A 23,688-nucleotide genomic window follows, 5' to 3' on the forward strand; every position below is an offset into this window, starting at 1 on the left:
GATCTTACAAGCATTCGTGAGCTTGTAGATGTGCTTATATTCCAGATATAGCTGATGTGAAAGTGGTGTAACTTATGGCCCGGTTGTGTCTTTCTTTCGGGGATTGTTTTCATAGAAGACCGCTCATGGCCTGCTTTGTTTCTCTTGCAAATTATGTCGAGATTCATGTTTGGAGCCGGATTGCTGGGTTGCCGCGGAGTCGAGTCACTTTTAGATCAAATTCCATATTATAGCAGCTGAACTCACCACTGTGTTTTGTTTTTCCTTTTGTTTTCTTCTAGCCTGAGTTGTGGAACATTGTTTAGCAGGTAAAACTCTGTTTGCGGGATGTCACGGTGTTGTGTTTGTGTTGAAGTCGTGCTAACATTTATGTTAACCCATTCTGAACGGGAATCCATTTTGGTGTTGACATCATGTCGTGCTTTAGCTATTGAAAAACAGCAGATCTACAAGCTCATAGCGCGCCACCGAGTGGCGCGCTACGAGCTTGTAGGTCTGCTATTTTTGAAAAATCGACATTTTTTTAGAATCTGATCTCAGGTCAGAATGGGTTCATCAGACCAGTGTGTGTCCAGTGGAAACCTCGTATGAATCTGATCTCAGGTCAACGTTGTGTTGTTGTGACGTTTAGCAGCTATACAACTGCTAGAGAATGCTACTGTATTGTGTTTGTGGAACTCTGCTAACTCTGCACACACTAACTACTAGGTGTGTAAGGACACATTTTAACAGCGATACGATACATGGACCATAATATTGGTTCATTATGGTGATCCGATACGATACCATTCAATGATTTGAAATCGATACAGTGACTATTTAAAATACATTGAACATTATTTTAAACTATAAGTAATTAAACCTTTTTTTCTTCAAAGAAATGCTAAATGGCACGCACAGAAGTCTAGTATTGATGGATACAATCGATTACGGTATCTGCTTAGCGAAACGATTCAATGCCGATTATCTGCTTAGCGAAACGATACGATTCGATCAAGTCAATGTTTCTGTTTTCATTTCGATATACTTCGATTTTTGAAATGAATATAGATTTTTCGATGCGGTTACTATATCGTTGCACACCTACTAACTACCTATAACTGTCATCATCACACTGTGTCTGGTTAAACTTACATTGCTCGTCATAATTATTTGAAATAATCTTTTTTTTTTTTTTAATAATCACAATTATTTGAATTGTAACAATCAAAAACATTGGCAATACTCACCGTAAACATTTCCACATCTTGTATATCGGCTGATTTCGCCTTTTTTTTTTAAACAAATATAACAATTGAGAATAAAATGTATGATTAAACATGGCATATTTTGGCCATATACATTTTTTTTTAAATTATTGGTCATTGTTAGTCATGTCTTTGTGTATTTACGTTCATGCCATATCTGCCTGTGCATTGTTTTGTTTACAAAGCGCTAAAAGCCATTCAAATCAAATTGTCACTCACAGTTTTTTGTACGACAAGTCAGATGTCATAATCGTGACAGCCCTATACTGACTAGCGGAGTGTGTGTGTGTGTGTGTGTGTGTGTGTGTGTGTGTGTGTGTGTGTGTGTGTGTGTGTGTGTGTGAGTGTGTGTGCACGCGCGCATGCAGTTTGAATGCTGTCCTGCCTGATGTCTCATTGTGTTCTTACATTCCAACATCCTGCAAAGTGCATAATTATCGTTGTCTAAACTCTTGTGTGGCAATCGACCCGGAAAACGCCAAAGACAAACATCACTTAACCCGGGTTTAACCTCAACTGGAAGAGCCCCGTGGTTCTTCAGCAAGAAAACTGATGCGTTGTGCACTCCTCGAGTCCTCTATGGCTGTGGATGCTGGACTCTAACACAAGCCCTACGGAAATCCCTGGACGGTTGCTACACCAGAACGTTACGTGTGGCACTGAACATCAACCAGGACATTAGGGCATTACCAAGGGTAACAGAGAAGATAGCAGTAAGGAGGATGAGACTAGCTGGCCACTGTACGGGGCATTCACCAAGTCTAACCAAAATGTATTATTTTAGACGGGTGTCCTGGCCTTGCGAGTAATAGAGATGAGGGTGAGAAAGCACAGTCATCCACGAGGGGGAATCGGGAATTCCTTCACTTGGGAAGGAGGTTAGCTTAGGTGGTACAGACGAAGTATCTCCCTAGGGACGTCCTCGCTGCACGTCCACACTTCCATGTGGAAGTGGCGAACGTCGCCCAGGAAAAGGGAAGTGTATGGAGCTCTCGAGGTTGTTGATGGTGACCCGGCTCTGGATAAGCGGTTGAAGATGGAAGGGTGTTTATGTTTTAACAGCAGGCGACAGCCTGCCGTATTTTCCGGAAGTGCAGTTTGTTTGTTTGTCTATAGGGCCCCGGCAAGTATACCGGCGATAGCAAGCGAAGAGTTAGTTGAAAAGTGGGCCGAGGAACGTCGCCCGAAAACATGACAGTGTTTTATCGTTGGACGACATCGCCTGGCGATTGCCAATCAAATTGATTAATTGCTTTGTTTACCTTCCATGCCACCTGTAGGAGGACATCGGTAATGACCGCAGGAACGCAAGATTTGTATTGTTGGTGTTTTACGCATTACGTTATACTTTAGCTATTGAAAAATAGCAGATCTACAAGCTCATAGCGCGCCACCGAGTGCCACGCTACGAGCTTATAGATCTGCTATTTTTGAAAGATTGCCAAAATGTGTCCCAAAGTTGGAATATATATTATTTCAGAGCGAACGTTTTTAACTCAAATATTTGAGTTCTGGAGGGGGTTCCCTGGAACAACATATTTTCAGATGGGGGTCGGCGGCCAAATACAGATATTTTCTGTGGTCCTTGACATGAAATGTTTGAGAACAACTGACGTGAGGTTTTTCACACAACTGTCAGGATTTAGAAGGCATTTGTAGAATCGTCCTCGCGGTCTAAAAATGGGTTAAAACGATTAGTTAGATCGGTCGAGACATTTGCAGCGCTGTCGTTTCAACTGGCTAAGAATAAGCCCAATGCCTGCCTACATCACTGAACTGATTCAACCTCACACAACCACACGCTCACTCCGTTCAGCCGATCAGCACCTCCTCGTGGTCCCCAGGACCAGATTAAAAACAAAGGGTGACCGAGCTTTTGAAGTGACAGCCCCTAGGCTGTGGAACGCCCTCCCCCTGGACCTAAGAACTGTCCTTTCTGAGGCCTCTTTTAAAAAACAATTAAAAACACTCATGTTTAGACAGGCATTTGGTCACATATAATCACTGTTTTTCTACTGTTTGTGTTTTTATTTTTGTTGCTATGTTGTTTTTTCACTGTTGACCCTGTGAAAATGGCTGCTGCTGTTTTTATAGTTTTATTTTTGTACTATTGTAAAGCACCCTGTGCACTCGTGCTGAGAAGGGTGCTATATAAATAAAGGTCATTCATTCATTCATTCATTCATTCATTCATTCATTCAATGAGCCCATATACCACCCATGTGACATTTCACACAGTGTTTCCATTGCTCCGTCGCATCATAGCATCGGTTCCATCCCATTTTAAGAACCCTTTCCGGAACCAGGCTTTTAATCACACTGACTCAGAGAGGCTGGTGGTATGTGGACTTCTTCACGTCTCCTATACAATTAGAATACCGGCGGTTCTCGATGCTTTCAATTTCAAGGGCCACCAGAGCCTCCGTTAGTGTAATTGGCGAGACCTGTGGAGGAAGTGAGGGACTTGGGAAGCAGCCCAATGCATGTCCATTATGGCCGTGGTGCATAGAGCCTATTATAGGAAGATAGGTTGGACAGACAGACAGACAGACAATAATGTGACAGTTACATAACTAAAGTTCACTATTGTCTTACTCTTATATGTTATAGTTTTGGTGTTTACTGCCATCCAGCAGTAAGCAGTGCTCGCACAGAGCACGACAACCGTTATCGTTAACTATACATTCCACCGGGTCGGTTCCCAACGGGAAGCGGTTCAGTTCTTTTTGGTTCTTAGTCCATGAGCCAGAGCTCCAATTACATTGTTGGGGGAAAAACTAGACCTATATTAAAGACCAAGTGAATTCATAAATGATAACCCTTCCACAGTAGTAGCCTTTTCATACGTTTTATTATTTTGCATATCTTTCTACATAATGCCTCATTTGCATATTTAGAAATTTAAACATTTGTAAAACAATAAAACATTGTCTTCGTGTAAGTGCTCAATTGGGGAAGTGTCATGGTGATGACAATCAATAATTAACGTTCCAATGTTGGAGCTCTGGCTCATGGACTAAGAACCAAAAAGAACTGAACCGGTTCCCATTGGGAACCGACCGGTGGAAAAGAACTGAACCGGTTCCCATTGGGAACCGACCGGTGGAAAAGAACTGAACCGGTTCCCATTGGGAACCGACCGGTGGAAAAGAACTGAACCGGTTCCCATTGGGAACCAACCGGTGGAAAAGAACTGAACCGGTTTCCCATTGGGAACCAACCGGTGGAAAAGAACTGAACCGGTTCCCAATGGGAACCAACCGGTGGAAAATATCTGAACCGGTTCCCATTGGGAACCGACCGGTGGAAAAGAACTGAACCGGTTCCCATTGGGAACCAACCGGTGGAAAAGAACTGAACCGGTTCCCAATGGGAACCAACCGGTGGAAAAGAACTGAACCGGTTTCCCATTGGGAACCAACCGGTGGAAAATATCTGAACCGGTTTCCATTGGGAACCAACCGGTGGAAAATAACTGAACCGGTTTCCATTGGGAACCAACCGGTGGAAAATAACTGAACCGGTTCCCATTGGGAACCAACCGGTGGAAAAGAACTGAACCGTTTCCCATTGGAACCGGTACCAACCGGTGGAAAAGGGGCCTCAGTATCAAGGCAGAGGCAAGCAAGCAACCCGGTGCTCAGCAGAGACGTGCAGGTATAAAAGATGTAAAATGGTGCCCCTGGATCAATCGAGATAAGACGTCAATTGAAAAATGACGGAGATCCAGGCACTCGGAATATTTAAAAGAGAAAGAGAAGAGAATAAATTATTCATTAATTTGTCTTTTTGTGTATATTTTACTTTGCGTTTGAGTTGCATGTCGACTGTACGTCTATTATATTTGCTTTGTTCAGGAAAAAAAGGTGACATTGTGGAATATTCTTTGACAGCCCTTGTGCTGCAGAGACACTGAACAGATGGCATATCTACAAGAGTGTGTGTGTGTGTGTGTGTGTACACACACACGTTTTGTGGGTGAAAATAGGTTCACGTCCTGAAATGCTCTGGTTTCATTTAAAAGGCACACACACACACACACACACACACTAACACACACTCACACTCTAACACACACTCACAAAGAATTGCTGTGTGGTCATTTTAAAGTGCTGCTGTAAGCCCCGTTCACCCTGTGTCCTTATTGACTGCATGATCCATCTGTTTTCTTTACTTACTCTGTACTCAGACACACACACACATGCTTGTATAACTATGGGGACCAAAACTTTTTTGTACAACAATTTTATAGATGCTATTTATATTAAGCGATTTATATGCTTATTGTGAACCTAGCCCTAAACCTGTCTTATAAATGTCTGATCCTAACCCCTTAAACCTGACATATAAATGTCTGTCTAATTCTCAAATGAGGTGTGTGTGTGTGTGTGTGTGTGTGTGTGTGTGTGTGTGTGTGTGTGTGTGTGTGTGTGTGTGTGTGTGTGTGTGTGTGTGTGTGTGTGTGTGTGTGTGTGTGTGTGTGTGTGTGTGTGTGTGTGTGTGTGTGTGTGTGTGTGTGTGTGCGCACATCCCTATTGACCTGATTATAAGACTAAGTTTCTTTTCCAATGTAAATATCCTAATGTCGATATCCTCATGTCGATATTTTGCAAGATATTGTATCAAAGTTAGAATTTCAGTATCATGACAACACTGACTTGTTGGGACATTTGGCCCTCACAAGTATAGTATGCACGCACGCACGCACACACACACACACACACACACACACACACACACACACACACACACACACACGGTAGTGTTCTGTACATCCGCTGGGTCTTTTGTGTGTGTTTGCTGATGCAGTAACTTTGTTAGACTGTGTGTGTGTATTGTCTCTTTGTATCTCAGTCCTAACTTTAATCCTCTCCACCATGCACACACACACACACACACACACACACACACACACACACACACACACACTCTCTCTCGCCCCGGAACCAGCTCTACTGCCTAGCTGGACACGTCCACAACTATATTTGGTCCCAACAAATCAGTCAGCAGGTGTGACTGTGTGGAGTTGTGACATATAACGCGATACTCATAAATGTCACGTCTACATGTGATTGACACACATATACAGCCTTGTCCTGCACTCACGCACACTTGCTTGCTGCTCACGAAAAAAAAACGCTTGTAGATCACTTAATCTCCTCATTGAGCCCCAATACATTAATTAAAAACACGTGACTGCTTCTGGTGACTAGATGTTGTCCTTCTAAATTAATCTTGGACTCATTTAATCACATGCCTCTGCCTCTGGTGACTGATATTGTCCTTCTAATGAAGGTTGGACTCATTGAAAACTAGGGACGTCCCGATCCACTTTTTTTCCGTTCCCGATACAGCAATTTATAGTTAGCCGATACCGAATGCCGATAGCGATACCAGTGTTGTGATCTTCTCGTGTTGCGCTTATAGCCATCTAGCTGTATATCTCGTGTTGTGTTTATATAGCAGACTCCTCACTCATTATGTGCACTTGCAGTTTGGGACAACTCCACATGTACCGACATGTTTTTGCGATTGCCATAGTGTCAACCCCTTACGCCTGCGTCGGATCGGTGGTTAGACTGGCATGTTCACAGATACCCGACATGACCCGATATGACCAAATAAGGGCCTATATACCGATACTTTCCCGATACAGTATCGGGACACACCTCTGCTTCTGGTGACTGATATTTTTCAATTACAAATGTATTTAAAAAAATTAATGTTAGACAATTTTAATGGTGAACAGTAATGGAGCGGTTGAATGAATGAACCAATTAATGGTTGGTAATGGAATAATGAACAGTTCAGTATCTCTCTAGCAGTGTTAAAAATGAATGAACAATGAACAGTTCAGTATCTCTGTAACAGTGCTAAAATGAACAGTTCAGTATCTCTATAACAGTGCTAAAATGAACAGTTCAGTATCTCTATAGCAGTGCTAAAATGAACAGTTCTGTATCTCTATAGCAGTGCTAAAATGAACAGTTCAGTATCTCTGTAACAGTGCTAAAATGAACAGTTCAGTATCTCTATAGCAGTGCTAAAATGAACAGTTCAGTATCTCTGTAACAGTGCTAAAATGAACAGTTCAGTATCTCTATAGCAGTGCTAAAATGAACAGTTCAGTATCTCTGTAACAGTGCTAAAATGAACAGTTCAGTATCTCTATAGCAGTGCTAAAATGAACAGTTCAGTATCTCTGTAACAGTGCTAAAATGAACAGTTCAGTATCTCTATAGCAGTGTTAAAATGAACAGTTCAGTATCTCTGTAACAGTGCTAAAATGAACAGTTCAGTATCTCTATAGCAGTGTTAAAATGAACAGTTCAGTATCTCTATAACAGTGCTAAAATGAACAGTTCAGTATCTCTATAGCAGTGTTAAAATGAACAGTTCAGTATCTCTATAACAGTGCTAAAATGAACAGTTCAGTATCTCTATAACAGTGCTAAAATGAACTGTTCAGTATCTCTGTAACAGTGCTAAAATGAACAGTTCAGTATCTCTATAACTACCTAAAATGAATAAACAATGGACAGCTGTGACAGCTGGGAGTCCTCGACTCCCTGAGGCACAGCAGCGCTCTTATGACGGTTCTAATTGACCAGCCAGCATAGTCGTTATCAGCCTAATTAGTAACAAATCACACACACGCTCGCGCCGCACGCGCGCACTGCAGAGGCTCAGAGCAGAAACGAGGCGTTGAAGCTGAATGGAGCCATGTGTCTCTCATCCACGGAACACTGTGTGTGGGACGGACGGTTTATGGCTGTGTTGTTGTCATGCAGGAGAATCAGCCGCCCCAACATCCGTATTGTGGGGGAAAGCTTTCTCGATACAAGCTCAATGGGCTCCATCGGCTATTTCTTTGCGCAACCTTTCACAATAATAGAAAATATATTGGTATTAGAGCCCTGAGTGGTTAAAGGTATATTCAGTGATTTCACTTAATTCAAATATCACTTATTTTTTTGTTTTGTTGTGATAATCCTCCCTATACTATAGAGTGTGCTGACCATATAAGGAGTTCCTCCCCGTCCCCAGTTAACCCCTGGGGGTCAAAAAACCTTAGGTTTCGTTTTTGGCTCTCTATCCTGATTGGACGAAAGGCTTTGGGTCCCAGCCAAAAATGAAACCTAAGGTTTTTTGAGTGAAATCACTGAATATACCTTTAACCTGATGTGGACTGTTATTGGTGCTTTTTTTTCCCCCTCCACCTGCACTGCACCCATTTTGGGCCGGGAACCCCTTTTGGTGTTTTAAGCATTATGTTATTCTTTAGCTATTTGTTATACTTTAGCTTGCAGATATACAAGCTCATAGCGTGCCACCGAGTGCCGCGCTATGAAGTTGTAGGTCTGCCATTTTTGAAAAGTTGTGAAAATGTGGCGCAAATTATGTTTTTAACTCAAATCTTTGCTTCTGGGGCAGGTGCCTGGAACAACATATTTTCAGATTGTGGTCCTCCGCAGCCAAATATACAGATAATTCTGGGGGGGGGTCTTCAAATAAGTTGAGCACCACTTTTTATAGAATCGAGCTCAGGTCTAAATGGGTTAATACATTCAATGTGTGTTTGTAATATTTCATCATTGTGTGTGCATGCAACTTTACATACATTTGTCACAGCATTATCAAAAGGATAGACACACAAAAAAAGCCAGTGGCTTGTTTCCATTGCGGTCCTATACTTACGACAACGTGCTATTGCAGTGTCGAGCAGCATTAGGCCAAACACATGAGCGCGCACTATAGGCTCCACCCACTCCAGAAAGTTTCCGCTCTGGAGTGACAGCGGAGCGCTACGCGACCGCCCGCATTAAAGGTATATTCAGTGATTTCACTCAACAAAAACCTTAGATTTCGTTTTTGGCTAGGTGGCAAAGCCTTTCATCCAATCAGGATAGAGAGCCAAAAAAACCGAAACCTAATGTTTTTTGACCCCCCCCCCAAGGGGTTAACTGGGGGACAGGGAGGAACTCCTTATATGGTCAGCACACTCTATAGTAGAGAGGATTATCACAACAAAACGAAAAAAAAATAAGTGATATTTGAATTAAGTGAAATCACTGAATATACCTTTAAACCAGGAAATGTCGCATCAGGACTTTTTGCTTATTCCTTATTAATCGGTGTATATAAAATATAGCTAACTCGTCAAATCTCTTAGTTACATCAATGTTGTTCTAAAGGGCCTGGTGGCCGTGCCTCAGCGGTCCTGCAGGCACCTTGGCTGGTAGCCCGGTCTGGCAGCGTGCCGCGGGTTCGACTCCCGATCCCGACGGCCTTTACTGCATGTCGTCTTCCAGTCCAAGACTCCCAAGTATACCCATGGGCGCAGGACAATGTCCTTGTGGATATAATGTGTGCCTGTGCCGTGTGAGTTGACATGAAAAACGATTCAGAAAGCAATATAAACAGCTAATCATAAACATGGATTGATGGATGGATGAGAGGTAGGGACGGGTACCTTTCACCTTTGAATCGATACAATACTTGATATCTTGGGAACCTGATATGATACCCTTGTGTAAATGCCATACAGCAGAACAGGGCTCGCCCCTTTCACCGTTTCACAGTTTCACTTCTAAATGCTAAGTTTTCTGAAAAACCTATGTTTCTACGTCAGTCGTTCTCAAACATTTTCATGTGAAGGACCCCCCAAAAATATATGAAATTGGCCCCCACCTGAAAGTATGTTGTTCCAGGCAGGAATCCCCCCCCACCCCCTTCCAGAAGCACAGATTTGAGTTAAAAACGTTTGCTCTGAAAGAATATATATATTGTGGGAGGTCGGGTGGGAAATACAACTCAGAGTGCAGTTTCAGGGGTTAGACACACGATGGCGCCCCTTGCTTTATTTCTCCAACAGGTTCAAACAACGTCAGTTTTCACAAACAGAACTCAGACAGTAGTATTCTTTGCATGAGGTCCCGGTTCCGAGGCGGGAGTCGTCACTGCAGAGGATGAGAGGGGTTGTTAGCATACGGTCAGAGCACAAGGTAAGTACAGGGTTGGGGCCTGAGACTCCGGTCTAGGCAATCTACCAACCAGAGATTTGTAATAACTCTTTCTCTTCTTCTTTTCCAGGTTCCAGAGGGGGCCAGGAGGCTCCCCCGGAGGTAGGTAAGGGGGTGCGTAGCTTTCTCTATCCCCGGGGCACAGAAGAGTACTTTAGAGTAGAAGTACTCGGATACGGGGAGGTGAGTAATCAGAGTATAAGTACTTGGTATGGTACCGGGTGAGTATGGTACAGAGGGCCCCTTAGGCTCGGCCAACAGGGAGATACACAAGTATTTATATTCTTACTTCTCTCTATGTACTGGGTGGCCGTGTCGGTACGACAACGGCAGTCAGGGGGTTAACACAAAGTAAGCGCTCTAGTTTCTAACGGTCTTCTTTCACCGGGCCTGGCGGCGCAAGCCAACTTAAAGTCTCTTCAAAGGGTGAAATGAACATAACACGGGCCTGTCTTCTTTCACAGGGTGGACGTGACACTTTATCTAGAGCCTGCTAGCTTCCATTAGTCTCTACGGGGTTATCTTCATTCAACAATCTTCAGTGTATAACACCATGGTGACACTCTTCATTCACAGTCTTCATTTAGCATCGACAGGGTGACTTCCTTCATTCACAATCTTCGTTATTATCCTTAGCTGCTCATTTGCCACTATGAGTGCCTCTTCTTAATAACACGGGTGATAGATAGTGAACGGTTTGTCTTACTGCGACCTTATGGAGCTGTTGAGCTGCCGTTTCCATACGGGGGTCCCGTCTTCCGCACTCGTCCCCGATACGAGCCAGGTGGGTCTCCAGTATGCATGCGGCTCTCCGTGTATACTTGTCTATGGGGGGCACACGCTCCTGCGTGTGCTTCCAGCCCCACTCCTACAAGCCTGGTGATGTGAGAATAAGAGAGCAATTGAGTGGTGATACAAACGATCAAACAATAAACATAGTCCATACGTGAGAGTCCATAAGTGAGAGGAGTGTGGACTTACCATCCAACGCCGAGTGGACGGCATATGCTGCGCGAGCGTCTGTGTGTAGCAGGGATCTGATACTGCTAGGTGCGCAGGTTGTTTATAAAGGGCGCGGCTGACAGGCTGCGGCTGTCCTTAATTGCTAACCCGGGCGGCGGCCGGAATGAGGCGCAGCTGATTTAGAATTGCTCTGGGATAGTACACCGAGTCTATGACACGGCCGTGGGCGTGCCTGGTTGTCATGGTAACTCGCCCCTCCCCCTGAGGTGAGACCTGACAGACTCCACACACTCCCCCCCTAAGTTTCTTGCTACCGCAAGGAGCTTGACTACTTCCCTCGTCTTCGTACAGTCTTGAGAGCGCGTCCGCGTGTTTCATCTTGGTCCCGGGCCGGTGCTCTATCTCGAACTTGTAGCTCTGGAGCTCGACGAACCAGCGGGTGACACGGTCGTTGCGGTCTTTGTTTGCCGCCATCCACTTGAGTGGCGCGTGGTCGGTCACGAGGGTGAACTGTCTGCCCCACAAGTAGTACCGGAGGTGATGGATGGCCCATTTCACGGCCAGGCACTCCTTCTCGACCGTGGAGTAGTTACGCTCGTGCTTCAGCAGCTTCCTGCTGATGTACAGTACGGGATGCTCATCTCCGTCTAGCGGCTGGGACAGGACAGCGCCGACCCCGGTGTTGGACGCATCCGTGGAGAGGATGAAGGGCCTTGTGAAGTCCGGCGCCACGAGCACCGGCTCGCTGCACAGGGCGGTCTTCAACGTGCGGAAGGCTTCGTCCGCCTCGTCCGTCCACTGGACGTGGTGGGGAAGGTTCTTCTTGGTCAAGTCGTGGAGGGGGGCCGCGATCGTGGCGAAGTTCTGGACGAACTTCTGGTAATAGGCGATCAGGCCGAGGAAGGACTTGACCTGCTTCTTGGTCACCGGGCGTGGCCAGGTCTGGATCTTCTCCACCTTCCTCGTCTGTGGTCGGATGCACCCTCGGCCGATGGTGTAGCCGAGGTAGTCCGTCTCGGTCCAACCAATGCGGCACTTCTTTGCGTTGGCGGTCAGGCCGGCCGCCCGTAGGGTGGCTAGGACTGTGTCGACCCGCTCCAGGTGCTGTCCCCAGGTGGCGCTGTGGATGATTACATCGTCCAGGTAGGCCGCCGCGAAGGCCTGGTGGGGTCGCAGTATCCGGTCCATCAGCCGTTGGAACGTGGCGGGGGCCCCGTGTACTCCGAAGGGCATCACTCGGTACTGGAAGAGTCCATCGGGAGTGATGAAGGCCGTCTTCTGCTTGGCTCTCTCCGTGAGGGGAACCTGCCAGTACCCTTTCGTCAGGTCGAGGGTACTGATGAACCGGGCGGGCCCCAGCCGGTCAATCAGCTCATCGACGCGGGCCATGGGATACGCGTCGAACACGGAGATCTCATTTAACTTCCGGAAATCATTGCAGAAGCGGAGTGTGCCGTCGGGTTTGGGGACAATCACGATCGGGCTCGACCAGGCACTGTGGGACTCCTCGATGACCCCCAGCTCGAGCATCTTCTGGACCTCTTCTTGGATTGCCTTCCTTCGTGCCTCCGGGATCCGGTACGGCCGTAGTCTCACTACCTGGCCGTTAGGGGTGTCGATGTCATGCTTTAGCACGGAGGTGTGGCCCGGTAACTCTGAGAACACGTCGCGGTTCCGATCGAGTAGTTCCCGCAAGTCCTGTGTCTGCTGGGGCGTCAGACCCTCACCAAGGGCCACGGCCGGGGCCTGCGGGGAGACAAAGGTTACTAAAGCGGGTAGGGGCACTTCCTCCGGCGTATGCCACCGTTTCAGTATGTTCACGTGGTAGATCTGGTGTCCGCGTCTTCTGCCTGGCTGACTCACCCGGTAGTTCACGTCTCCTTTCCTCTCTACGACTTCATATGGGCCCTTCCATCGGGCCAGGAACTTACATTCGCTGGTGGGGACCAACACCAGCACTTTATCGCCGGGGGCGAACTCTCGGATCTTGGCACCCTTATTGTAGGTGCGCGCCTGGGCCGTCTGGGCTGCGGCCATGTGCTCTCTTACGATGGGCCAGATGCGTTTGGCGCGCTCCTGGAGCGCGTCGACGTGTTCGATGACGCTGCGGAGGGGGGACGGCTGGCTCTCCCAGGCTTCTTTAGCCAGGTCGAGGAGGCCACGCGGTTTCCTCCCGTACAGGAGCTCAAAGGGCGAAAACCCGGTTGACGCTTGGGGTACTTCGCGAATTGCGAAGAGTACAAACGGGATGAGGCGGTCCCAGTCTTTGGCGTCCTCTTCCGTGACGCGTTTTAACATTTTCTTCAGCGTTTGGTTGAACCGTTCGACCAAACCATCCGTCTCAGGGTGGTAGGCGGAGGTCCGTATACGCTTGACCTTCAGCCATTTATACAGGGATGCTAGGACTCTGGACATGAAGCACGTGCCCTGGTCCGTCAGGATTTCGTCCGCTATGCCGACGTGGCTGAATAACATCAGCAACTCGTGGGCGATGGCCCGGGCGTTGGCGGTGCGGAGGGGGATGGCCTCCGGATAGCGCGTCGCATAATCCATGATGACTAGGATGTACCGGTGGCCCCGGGCGGACTTAGGGAGGGGTCCGACAATATCCATGGCGATACGGGAGAACGGTACATCGATAATTGGCATTGGAATTAGGGGGCTATGGGGCACGCCGCGGGGGGCGGTTAGCTGACACTCGGCACAGGAGCGGCAAAACTCCTCAATGGCCTTCTTAACGCCTGGCCAATAGAAACGGGCGGCGACCCGGTCGTAAGTCTTTTGTACGGCCAGGTGGGCCCCTAACTGGTGGGAGTGGGCGAGATACATTACTCGGGACACATACGGTTTGGGGACGAGTAATTGTTCGACGACCTCCCCAGCGGGGTCTTTGCAAGCGCGGTACAGTAAGTCGTGTCGGACGAAGAAGTGTGGGAAAGGTTTCTCACTCACCCCCGGGTTCAGCTTCCCGTCGACAGCCACGACGTTCCGCCTGGCGCCAGCCAGGTTGGGGTCGGCCCACTGAGCGGTGGCGAACGATCCTTGCCGCCGGGGGGGTGGCGCGTCTATTCTGGGGAACTCTAGGAAGGGGTCTTCACCGAGGGCCGGCGTGTCGTCGGCGTCGGAGGCCTCCGCTTCTTCCGGCCAGGGTTCTGGCTGGGGACTTCCTCTGCCGCTGCTGGTGGACGAGGTCCCGTCTTCGCGGAGGGCGGGGCAGGCGACGAGGGGTACGCTACTTCGGCGGCGTCGGCGGCGCCGCGTCCTGGGGGGCCCTCGTCGTCCCGGGTTCCAGTATTTCTCGAACAGCGGACAGTCCGTTCCGATCAAGAGGGGGACTGGGAGTTCGGGGACCACTCCGGCGGCGACCAGCGCGGAGCCACGGGGGGTCTGTACGGTCACGTGGGCGACGGGGTACCGTCGGACATCTCCGTGGACACACGTGACCGGGATGGTGGGTCCATTGGTGGCGGAGGCGAGGTCACCCCGGACCAGCGTCACCACGCTGCCTGAGTCCAGCAAGGCATGGGTGTCGGTCCCATCAACCCGGGCGGGGAGGGTGGTCTGTCGTCGGCTCTCACTTCCGGTGTGGAGGCAGGGGCGGGGCCCTCTCATGCTGTCCGCGGAGGGCATGGAGACATCGGGGCCGGGGGGCCGCTCTGGGCAGGCCCAGGACAGGTGGTCCTCCCGATTACAGACGTAGCACCTGCGGATCCGCGGGCTGCGGTCGGGGGGGCCGGAGGCACGGGGCCGGACCGGGGCCGGCGGGGTCGGCGGGGCTGGTCGGCGTCGGTCTCGGCGGTCGTCTGTCTTGGGGACGGCGTCGCTCTTGGTCTGGCGGAGCATATCCGAGCAGACGTGGTGGTTCTCCAGGAGGGCGATCAGGGCGTCCACGGATGTGGGGCTGACTCGGGCAACATATTTCTTGGCGTCGGATGGCAGGGCACGGACACACCGGTCTATGACTAATCTCTCAATCCACGGGGTCTCTCCGCCCGTGGTCAGCCAGCTCTGCGTCAGGCGGTAGAGGTCGGCGACCTGAGCGCGAGGGGGCTGGGCCTGCTGATAGGCCCACATGTGGTACCGCTGGGCCCGGGCGGGCAGGCTGTAGCCGAGGGTGGACAAGATGGCGGCCTTCAGCGTCTCGTAGTCTCGAGCGTCTCTGGCGGGAAGGTCCCGACATGCGCGTTGAGCCTCTCCCGAGAGGTAGGGCGCCAGTATGCCGGCCCAGTCGGCGGCGGGCCACTGCTCGCGGTCGGCGGTGCGTTCGAAGAGTTCGAGGTACGCCTCGATGTCATCCTCGGGGGTCTGCTTGGAGAGGACGGCGTTGGGGGTCCTAGGGACATCGCCGTGTCGGTCTAGCCTGCGGACCACCTCACGCACAGCGTTCTGTAGTTCAGTCTGACTTCGGAGAAGGGCGGCCAATTCGAGGCTGGCCATGTTTAGGCGGTGGTTGAGATCAGATGAATACCCACATTCTCCACCATATGTGGGAGGTCGGGTGGGAAATACAACTCAGAGTGCAGTTTCAGGGGTTAGACACACGATGGCGCCCCTTGCTTTATTTCTCCAACAGGTTCAAACAACGTCAGTTTTCACAAACAGAACTCAGACAGTAGTATTCTTTGCATGAGGTCCCGGTTCCGAGGCGGGAGTCGTCACTGCAGAGGATGAGAGGGGTTGTTAGCATACGGTCAGAGCACAAGGTAAGTACAGGGTTGGGGCCTGAGACTCCGGTCTAGGCAATCTACCAACCAGAGATTTGTAATAACTCTTTCTCTTCTTCTTTTCCAGGTTCCAGAGGGGGCCAGGAGGCTCCCCCGGAGGTAGGTAAGGGGGTGCGTAGCTTTCTCTATCCCCGGGGCACAGAAGAGTACTTTAGAGTAGAAGTACTCGGATACGGGGAGGTGAGTAATCAGAGTATAAGTACTTGGTATGGTACCGGGTGAGTATGGTACAGAGGGCCCCTTAGGCTCGGCCAACAGGGAGATACACAAGTATTTATATTCTTACTTCTCTCTATGTACTGGGTGGCCGTGTCGGTACGACAACGGCAGTCAGGGGGTTAACACAAAGTAAGCGCTCTAGTTTCTAACGGTCTTCTTTCACCGGGCCTGGCGGCGCAAGCCAACTTAAAGTCTCTTCAAAGGGTGAAATGAACATAACACGGGCCTGTCTTCTTTCACAGGGTGGACGTGACACTTTATCTAGAGCCTGCTAGCTTCCATTAGTCTCTACGGGGTTATCTTCATTCAACAATCTTCAGTGTATAACACCATGGTGACACTCTTCATTCACAGTCTTCATTTAGCATCGACAGGGTGACTTCCTTCATTCACAATCTTCGTTATTATCCTTAGCTGCTCATTTGCCACTATGAGTGCCTCTTCTTAATAACACGGGTGATAGATAGTGAACGGTTTGTCTTACTGCGACCTTATGGAGCTGTTGAGCTGCCGTTTCCATACGGGGGTCCCGTCTTCCGCACTCGTCCCCGATACGAGCCAGGTGGGTCTCCAGTATGCATGCGGCTCTCCGTGTATACTTGTCTATGGGGGGCACACGCTCCTGCGTGTGCTTCCAGCCCCACTCCTACAAGCCTGGTGATGTGAGAATAAGAGAGCAATTGAGTGGTGATACAAACGATCAAACAATAAACATAGTCCATACGTGAGAGTCCATAAGTGAGAGGAGTGTGGACTTACCATCCAACGCCGAGTGGACGGCATATGCTGCGCGAGCGTCTGTGTGTAGCAGGGATCTGATACTGCTAGGTGCGCAGGTTGTTTATAAAGGGCGCGGCTGACAGGCTGCGGCTGTCCTTAATTGCTAACCCGGGCGGCGGCCGGAATGAGGCGCAGCTGATTTAGAATTGCTCTGGGATAGTACACCGAGTCTATGACACGGCCGTGGGCGTGCCTGGTTGTCATGGTAACTCGCCCCTCCCCCTGAGGTGAGACCTGACAGACTCCACAATATTCAAAGCCACATTTTCACGATGTTTCAAAAATAGCAGATCTGCAAGCTCATAGCGCGGCACCGAGTGCCGCGCTATGAGCTTGGAGATCTGCTATTTTTCAATAGCTACGTAATGCCTAAAACACCAAAAGGGGTTCCCGTCCAGAATGGGTTCAACGTATCAAAAAATCGGTACTCCTCAAACCCTATAATGGGAGGGAGGAAGGGATGGATGCTGCTGAGGTACTGTACACGGTGTAGAAGGTATTGTGGGAATATAATAATAATGAGCAGAGTATCTGTCCTCTAAAACCAAAACGCCTCCCCCTTTACTTCTCGGCTGCGGTATAGCGCTGTTCCCAGTGGACCGTATTATTAATGTAGGACACCTCGCTCCTCCACTCTCCTCTCCTCTCCTCACCTCCTGATGGTCTTATATGTTTGTGGGCCAGGGCCCCTCCCTATACAAGGCAATATATATACGTAGCTTATGATGCTAGTGGTGACATAGCTTCCGGAGTCCATTGGATGTCCCTGTGTTCGTGGCTTGCGTGTTAATTGTATGTCCAATGCTGTGTCAATGATGTGACAGTGTTTATGATGTGTATAACTATAATTGTGTTTGCAGAGAAGACGCACCGGGGCTTGCCGTCGTTTGTCTGAGGCGCAGCAGTTTATACGACTGCCTTTCGTACTCTTTATAGTTGCAATCGTGTGTTTGCTGTGTTTAATTGCGTGTTAATTGTGTGTGTCTCTTGTCTCTTTGTGTGCGTGTGTGTGTTCAGATCTAAAGGACCGGTGAATGAGAAGAACGGTCGTCCGCTCGGCAGCACCATGAGTGAAACCTGCAAACAACAACCCAGTAGCGCAGAGCAGCACCCAGCGCTGCTGTGTAGCAACACCCAACAGCACCCGCACCCAGCACTGTGTAGCACCACCCAGCAGCACCCGCACCCAGCACTGTGTAGCACCACCCAGCAGCACCCGCACCCAGCACTGTGCACAGGCACCCAACAGCACCCAGCACCGTGCCAGCCATGCCACTCGGCCCAGTGCCAGCCGTCGCCATGCCCGGCACAGCCCCCCAGCAGCCCTACGACAAGAGTGAGTTGACGACGACGCTATAAACGACACGAAAAAAGATAAAACTCACAATCACTTCTATAGCGCTCGGGTGGCGCGACGGTTAGAGTGTACCTGCCCCGCACCACCACCACTGCAGAGGTCGTGGGTTCGAATCCACCCGGTGGTGTTTTGTAGTAATAGTACAACGTAAACATTAAAGACACTTTAGTTGTTACTGTACAATACTTTTAAAACAGTGTTCATGTTACACACGTACGCACGTACGTATGCTTAAAATAGCTCTTATTTGTTGAAAACAATGTATTTCCAACTCCAGCTTGGCTCAGTTCAGGGCTGCGTGAACAGCACTTGAGCGCTCGGTTTCTGCCCCCTCAATGTCGTAACTCTTCTATCGGATGGATCTGGTCTACACGAGCACATCGTCGCTCCGTGTTCGTAGAGAGGGAAGCCGGGGGGGCGGGGAGAGTGATATGTGGTCACTGCTCACTGCACGTACTACTCCTAACGGGCTGCAGGGGGCAGCGCCTGTCTGTCAGCAGGGACTGTTGTTTTTGGCAGCAAATTTAGATTTTATGTTTTAGTCATATAGCCTCTTGAGTAGTTTTCATTTAATTTTAGTCACCTGGAATGTTTCAGTGTTTAGTCTAGTTTTAGTCGAAGAAATATCCTAAGGTTTTAGTCGACTAAATCTACAGTTGATTTAGTCGACTAAAATGTATTTTGGCGGGCCTTGGTGCGGTCGTAGTGACAGATTTTACACTTGCTGAAAATAGCCGATCAACGCGTCGCAGTAGCAGCTGTGTCGGGGGAGGAATTGCTCAGCAATAACGACTAAATTGGGCAGAACAAGGCATAAAAGCAAACAAAATCATAATTAAAAGAATAACCACATTGATAAAATAAGACTATAATTGATAATTGCCAGCCCTACTGTGATGTATTTAACGTTACCATTGTTTAATTATGTTTCCTCGTGTTCATGTATCCTCATGTCCAGCCTTCAAGAAGTTCCAAGAAGATCCATAACTTTGGGAAGAGATCGAACTCCATCAGAAGGAACCCTGGAGCCCCCGTTATGCAGAGCAACTGGCTTTATAAGCAGGTAGATGAACGCAATCATCCCTTTATGCAGAGCAGCTGGCTTTATAAGCAGGTAGATGAGCGCAATCATCCCGTTATGCAGAGCAGCTGGCTTTATAAGCAGGTAGATGAGCGCAATCATCCTGTTATGCAGAGCAGCTGGCTTTATAAGCAGGTAGATGAATGCAATCATCCCGTTATGCAGAGCAGCTGGATTTATAAGCAGGTAGATGAGCGCAATCATCCTGTTATGCAGAGCAGCTGGCTTTATAAGCAGGTAGATGAATGCAATCATCCCGTTATGCAGAGCAGCTGGATTTATAAGCAGGTAGATGAACGCAATCATCCTGTTATGCAGAGCAGCTGGCTTTATAAGCAGGTAGATGAACGCAATCATCCCGTTATGCAGAGCAGCTGGCTTTATAAGCAGGTAGATGAACGCAAGCATGTGATGAATTAACCCAATTAGGCCTGATGTCGAAATTAAAAAAATGTCTTCTGAAAAACCTCATGTTTCTATATCAGTGGTGCTCAATATTTCATGTCAAGGACACCAAAAATGATATGTAATGTGCCTCCGCCCCCCAGCTGAAAATGTGTTGTTTCAGGGACCTCCTCAGAACCAAAGATTTTATTTAAAATGTTCACTCTGTAATAATTATATATTCAAAGATTTGAGGCACATTTTCACGGTTTTCAAAAATAACAGACCTACAAGTTCATAGCGGCACCGAACTTGTAGGTCTGCTATTTTTCAATAGCTAAAGTATAACATCATGCTTTAAAACACCAATAGGGGTTCCTGCCCAAAATGGGTTAAAACTTCATAAACGCATTAATGTGATGAATTAAAGCTTTATAAACACATTAATGTGATGAATAAAAATGCCTAATCAAATGCACGTGAGGAATATATACATACAGATGTTCTTCCAGACGACTCCAATTTAACCGAAACTAAATGCAAAATCAACACCGATACAGTAATGTACTTTGGCTGTTTTGAGGACGGTACATGGTAATGTGTAGTGTACACATTCATGTATGTTTTGATTGTATTGCTGCATTGTCGTATTGTGCTTTCTGCTTTGGCAATGTAAACCTATGTTTTCTCATGCCAATAAAGCCCTTTGAATTGTGAATTGTAATGTGTAGTACAACTGTGAACTGTATGAGGTTATCGTATTAATCTTGTGTGTTGTGTTTTGTGTGTGTGTTTCAGGACAGTACAGGCATGAAGCTGTGGAAGAAGAGGTGGTTTGTTCTGTCCGACCTGTGTCTGTTCTACTACAGAGGTGAGTCCCATCATGGAAACATGAGTGCACATAACCAGCTCTGACAGTGTGATTAACCCATTTAAGACACATCCTACAAATGTCTTCTAAATCATGATAGTTTCCTGAAAAACCCTATGTTTCTATATCGGTGGTTCTCAGACTATTTCATGTCAAGAAACCCTAGAATTATATGTAATTGGCCGCCGACCCCCCCATCTGAAAATATGTTGTTCCAGGGACCCCCCCCCCCCAGAAGCAAAGATTTGAGTTAAAAACTTTCGCTCTGAAAGAATATATATATTCAAAGATTTGCGCCACATTTTTCAAAAATAGCAGACCTACAAGCTCGTAGCGTGGCACTCAGTGCCGCGCTATGAGCTTGTAGATATGCTATTTTTCAATAGCTAACGTATAACATAATGCTTAAAACAGAGGTTCCCACCCCGTTCAAAACTCCTTCCGGGAAAACGGTTCTAAGTGTGATAATAATTATTATTGTTATTGTTATTATTTCAGATGAGAAGGAGGAAGGGATTTTGGGTAGCATCCTGTTGCCTAGTTTCCACATCTCCATGCTGTCGGTGGATGACCATGTCAACAGGAAGTACGCCTTCAAGGTCAGAGCACTGAGCATGTTTGGTTGGTTGGTTAGTCAGGAAGTACGCCTTCAAGGTCAGAGCACTGAGCACGTTTGGTTGGTTGGTTAGTCAGGAAGTACGCCTTTAAGGTCAGAGCACTGAGCATGTTTGGTTGGTAGTCTCACATAATGGCCAGACTGTTGCCTCCCACCATTTTCTTTACTGTTTTTTTTTTTAGTTTTGGGGCTTTTCTACCTTTTTATTTGGATAGTAGTAGTAGTGGAGAGTGACAGGAAACCGGGAGAGAGAGATACAGGAAGTGAGATGCAGTGTTGATTCCGTTGACTAAAACTACGGCGAAAATGTGTTTGTCGAGTATACCTTTTTTCACTGACGAAAACTAAATGGAAACCAAATTAAAACTAAGCTATGATGACTAAAACTAAGACTAAATATACTGACAATTCTGTCAGCAAATAAACATATCGTATGCGGAGACACATGTCCTATGGGGAGACACGTATCCTATGGGGAGACACGTATCCTATGGGGAGACACAGAGGCCCCTTTTCCACCGGTCGGTTCCCAGTGGGAACCGGTTCAGTTATTTTCTTAGTTCTCAAGTCCATGAGCCATGCATAGCTCCAACATTGGAACGAATAATTATGAATTGAGTGGACGAAAACCATTCCTTTATATTAGATCGTTATCGCCATGACGCTTCCCCAGTTGAGTATTTTGCACGGAGACAATTCTTAAATATGCAAATGAGGCATTATGTAGGAGAATATGGAAAATAATCGAAAACATGAAAAAAGCTACTACTGTGGAAGGGTTATCATGCATTAATTTACTTGTATTGATGTATATAAACAATTTAATATAGGTGTAGTTTTTCGCACCAATGTTTGAGCTCTGGCTCATGGACTAAGAACCAAAACAAAGGGAAAGAGATCCCCATGCTACTCTCCAGCACTGGGTCTGGGAGTGATCGGTTTTATGTTTTATTACGTCTGAGAGATGCCCGACAGTCTGCCGCACGCACTCACGCATACACACACAATCATTGTTTTGTTGTTTTCCCCTCGATAATCAGTAAGCCATGTGTTACTGAACGATTGTTCTTCTTCTCATTGCATGACTTTGTGAGGCTCCAACGTGGCAGCGTGGTCTCCTTGGTTTACATCTCTACAACACATTATGGTGAGTATTCTGTGGCCGCGGCAGACCCCTGTGTCACACGGGGGGGATTCCCCCCTGAAGCCCTCACACTGCTTCATTTACTGTAAATGACTCACTAGCCCATTCTGACCTGAGATCAGATTCTAAAAAAAATGTCTTCTACATCCTGACGGTTTTCTGAAGAAGCTATGTTTCTATGTCAGTGGTTCTTCGATTTTTCAAAAATAGCAGACCTATACAAGCTCGTAGCGCGCCACTCGGTGGCGCGCTACGAGCTTGTAGATCTGCTATTTTTTCAATAGCTAAAGCATAACATAATGCTAACACAAAAAGGTCGTCAAGTGATTGCAAATGCTTAGTAGTTAAGGATGAGATAAAATACCGATACCACGATGTCTTAACCCATTTTAGACCCGAGGACGATTCTACAAAATGGCTTCCAAATCCTGACGGTTTTACTGAAAGACCTCGTGTTTCTATATCCTTCTCAAACATGTTTCATGTCGAGGACTTCCATCGGATAATATGTTGTTCCAGGGACCTCCCCAGATGAAGCAAGGATTTGAGTTAGAAACGTTTGCTACGAGCAAATATATATTCAAAGCTTTGCACCACATTTTTTTTCAAAAATAGCAGACCTACAACAAGCTCGTAGTGGTCTATGAGCCTGTAGATCTGCTATTTTTCAATAGCTAAAGTATATCATACTGCTTAAAACCACCAAAGGGGGTTCCAGCCCAAAATGGGTTAAGTGCATACGTCCTTTATTCGCAATTCCAGTACTTCAGTACTTCAGTACAAAAGTGTCGGCAACCAAATGCGTTTGCATCTTCAAAAACAGCCGATCTACGTAAATGCTCTTATAGTCTCCAGAACTAGACCAGACCCGGCAGTAAAGAGAGGTCCCCCCATTTCCGTTTAGCTTTTGCAGTCACTTCAAATTGTCTTAATGCAAATCTCAATAATCCAAACCTATCCGGAATGAAGAAATAAATAAATAATATATATATTTTTTTTTCTTTATTTTTTTTTTTATGATCAACGGAATGACAGCTTTCAGAATGGGCTAGCTAGACTATAATAGTTCCCTACTAGATTAGAGAGAGAGAGAGAGAGTCACAATAATTTTAACCACTTAACCCATTTTGAACGGGAACCCATTTTGGTGTTAGCATCATGTTATGCTTTAGCTATTGAAAAAATAGCAGATCTACAAGCTCATAGCGAGCTTTTTTGGAAAAATCGAAGAACGACTGACATTTTTAGAATCTGATCCCAGGTCAGAATGGGTTAATCA

At 47.3% G+C, this 23,688-nt stretch overlaps 1 protein-coding gene across 6 annotated transcripts in view; it reads left to right on the forward strand.

The window, feature by feature from the left end:
- The window catches only part of LOC308314193 (pleckstrin homology domain-containing family A member 5-like), a 93,761-nt gene that overhangs the window by 30,367 nt on the left and 39,706 nt on the right, over positions 1-23,688 (forward strand). For 5 of the 6 annotated variants that reach the window (XM_080761668.1, XM_080761665.1, XM_080761669.1 and 2 more), the window contains exons 3-6: positions 17,974-18,292; positions 19,272-19,376; positions 20,577-20,649; positions 21,148-21,248. In XM_080761668.1, coding sequence (XP_080617794.1) covers positions 18,023-18,292; positions 19,272-19,376; positions 20,577-20,649; positions 21,148-21,248 — 549 coding nt within the window. In that variant the 5' untranslated portion in view covers positions 17,974-18,022. Of the gene's footprint in view, positions 1-17,973; positions 18,293-19,271; positions 19,377-20,576; positions 20,650-21,147; positions 21,249-22,312; positions 22,413-23,688 lie in introns of those variants that run through there. The other variant, XM_080761670.1, reaches the window with a different exon arrangement.

Source organism: Protomyctophum bolini, assembly GCF_963924005.1.
Source record: "Protomyctophum bolini genome assembly, chromosome: 4".
NCBI classification, from domain to species: domain Eukaryota; kingdom Metazoa; phylum Chordata; class Actinopteri; order Myctophiformes; family Myctophidae; genus Protomyctophum; species Protomyctophum bolini.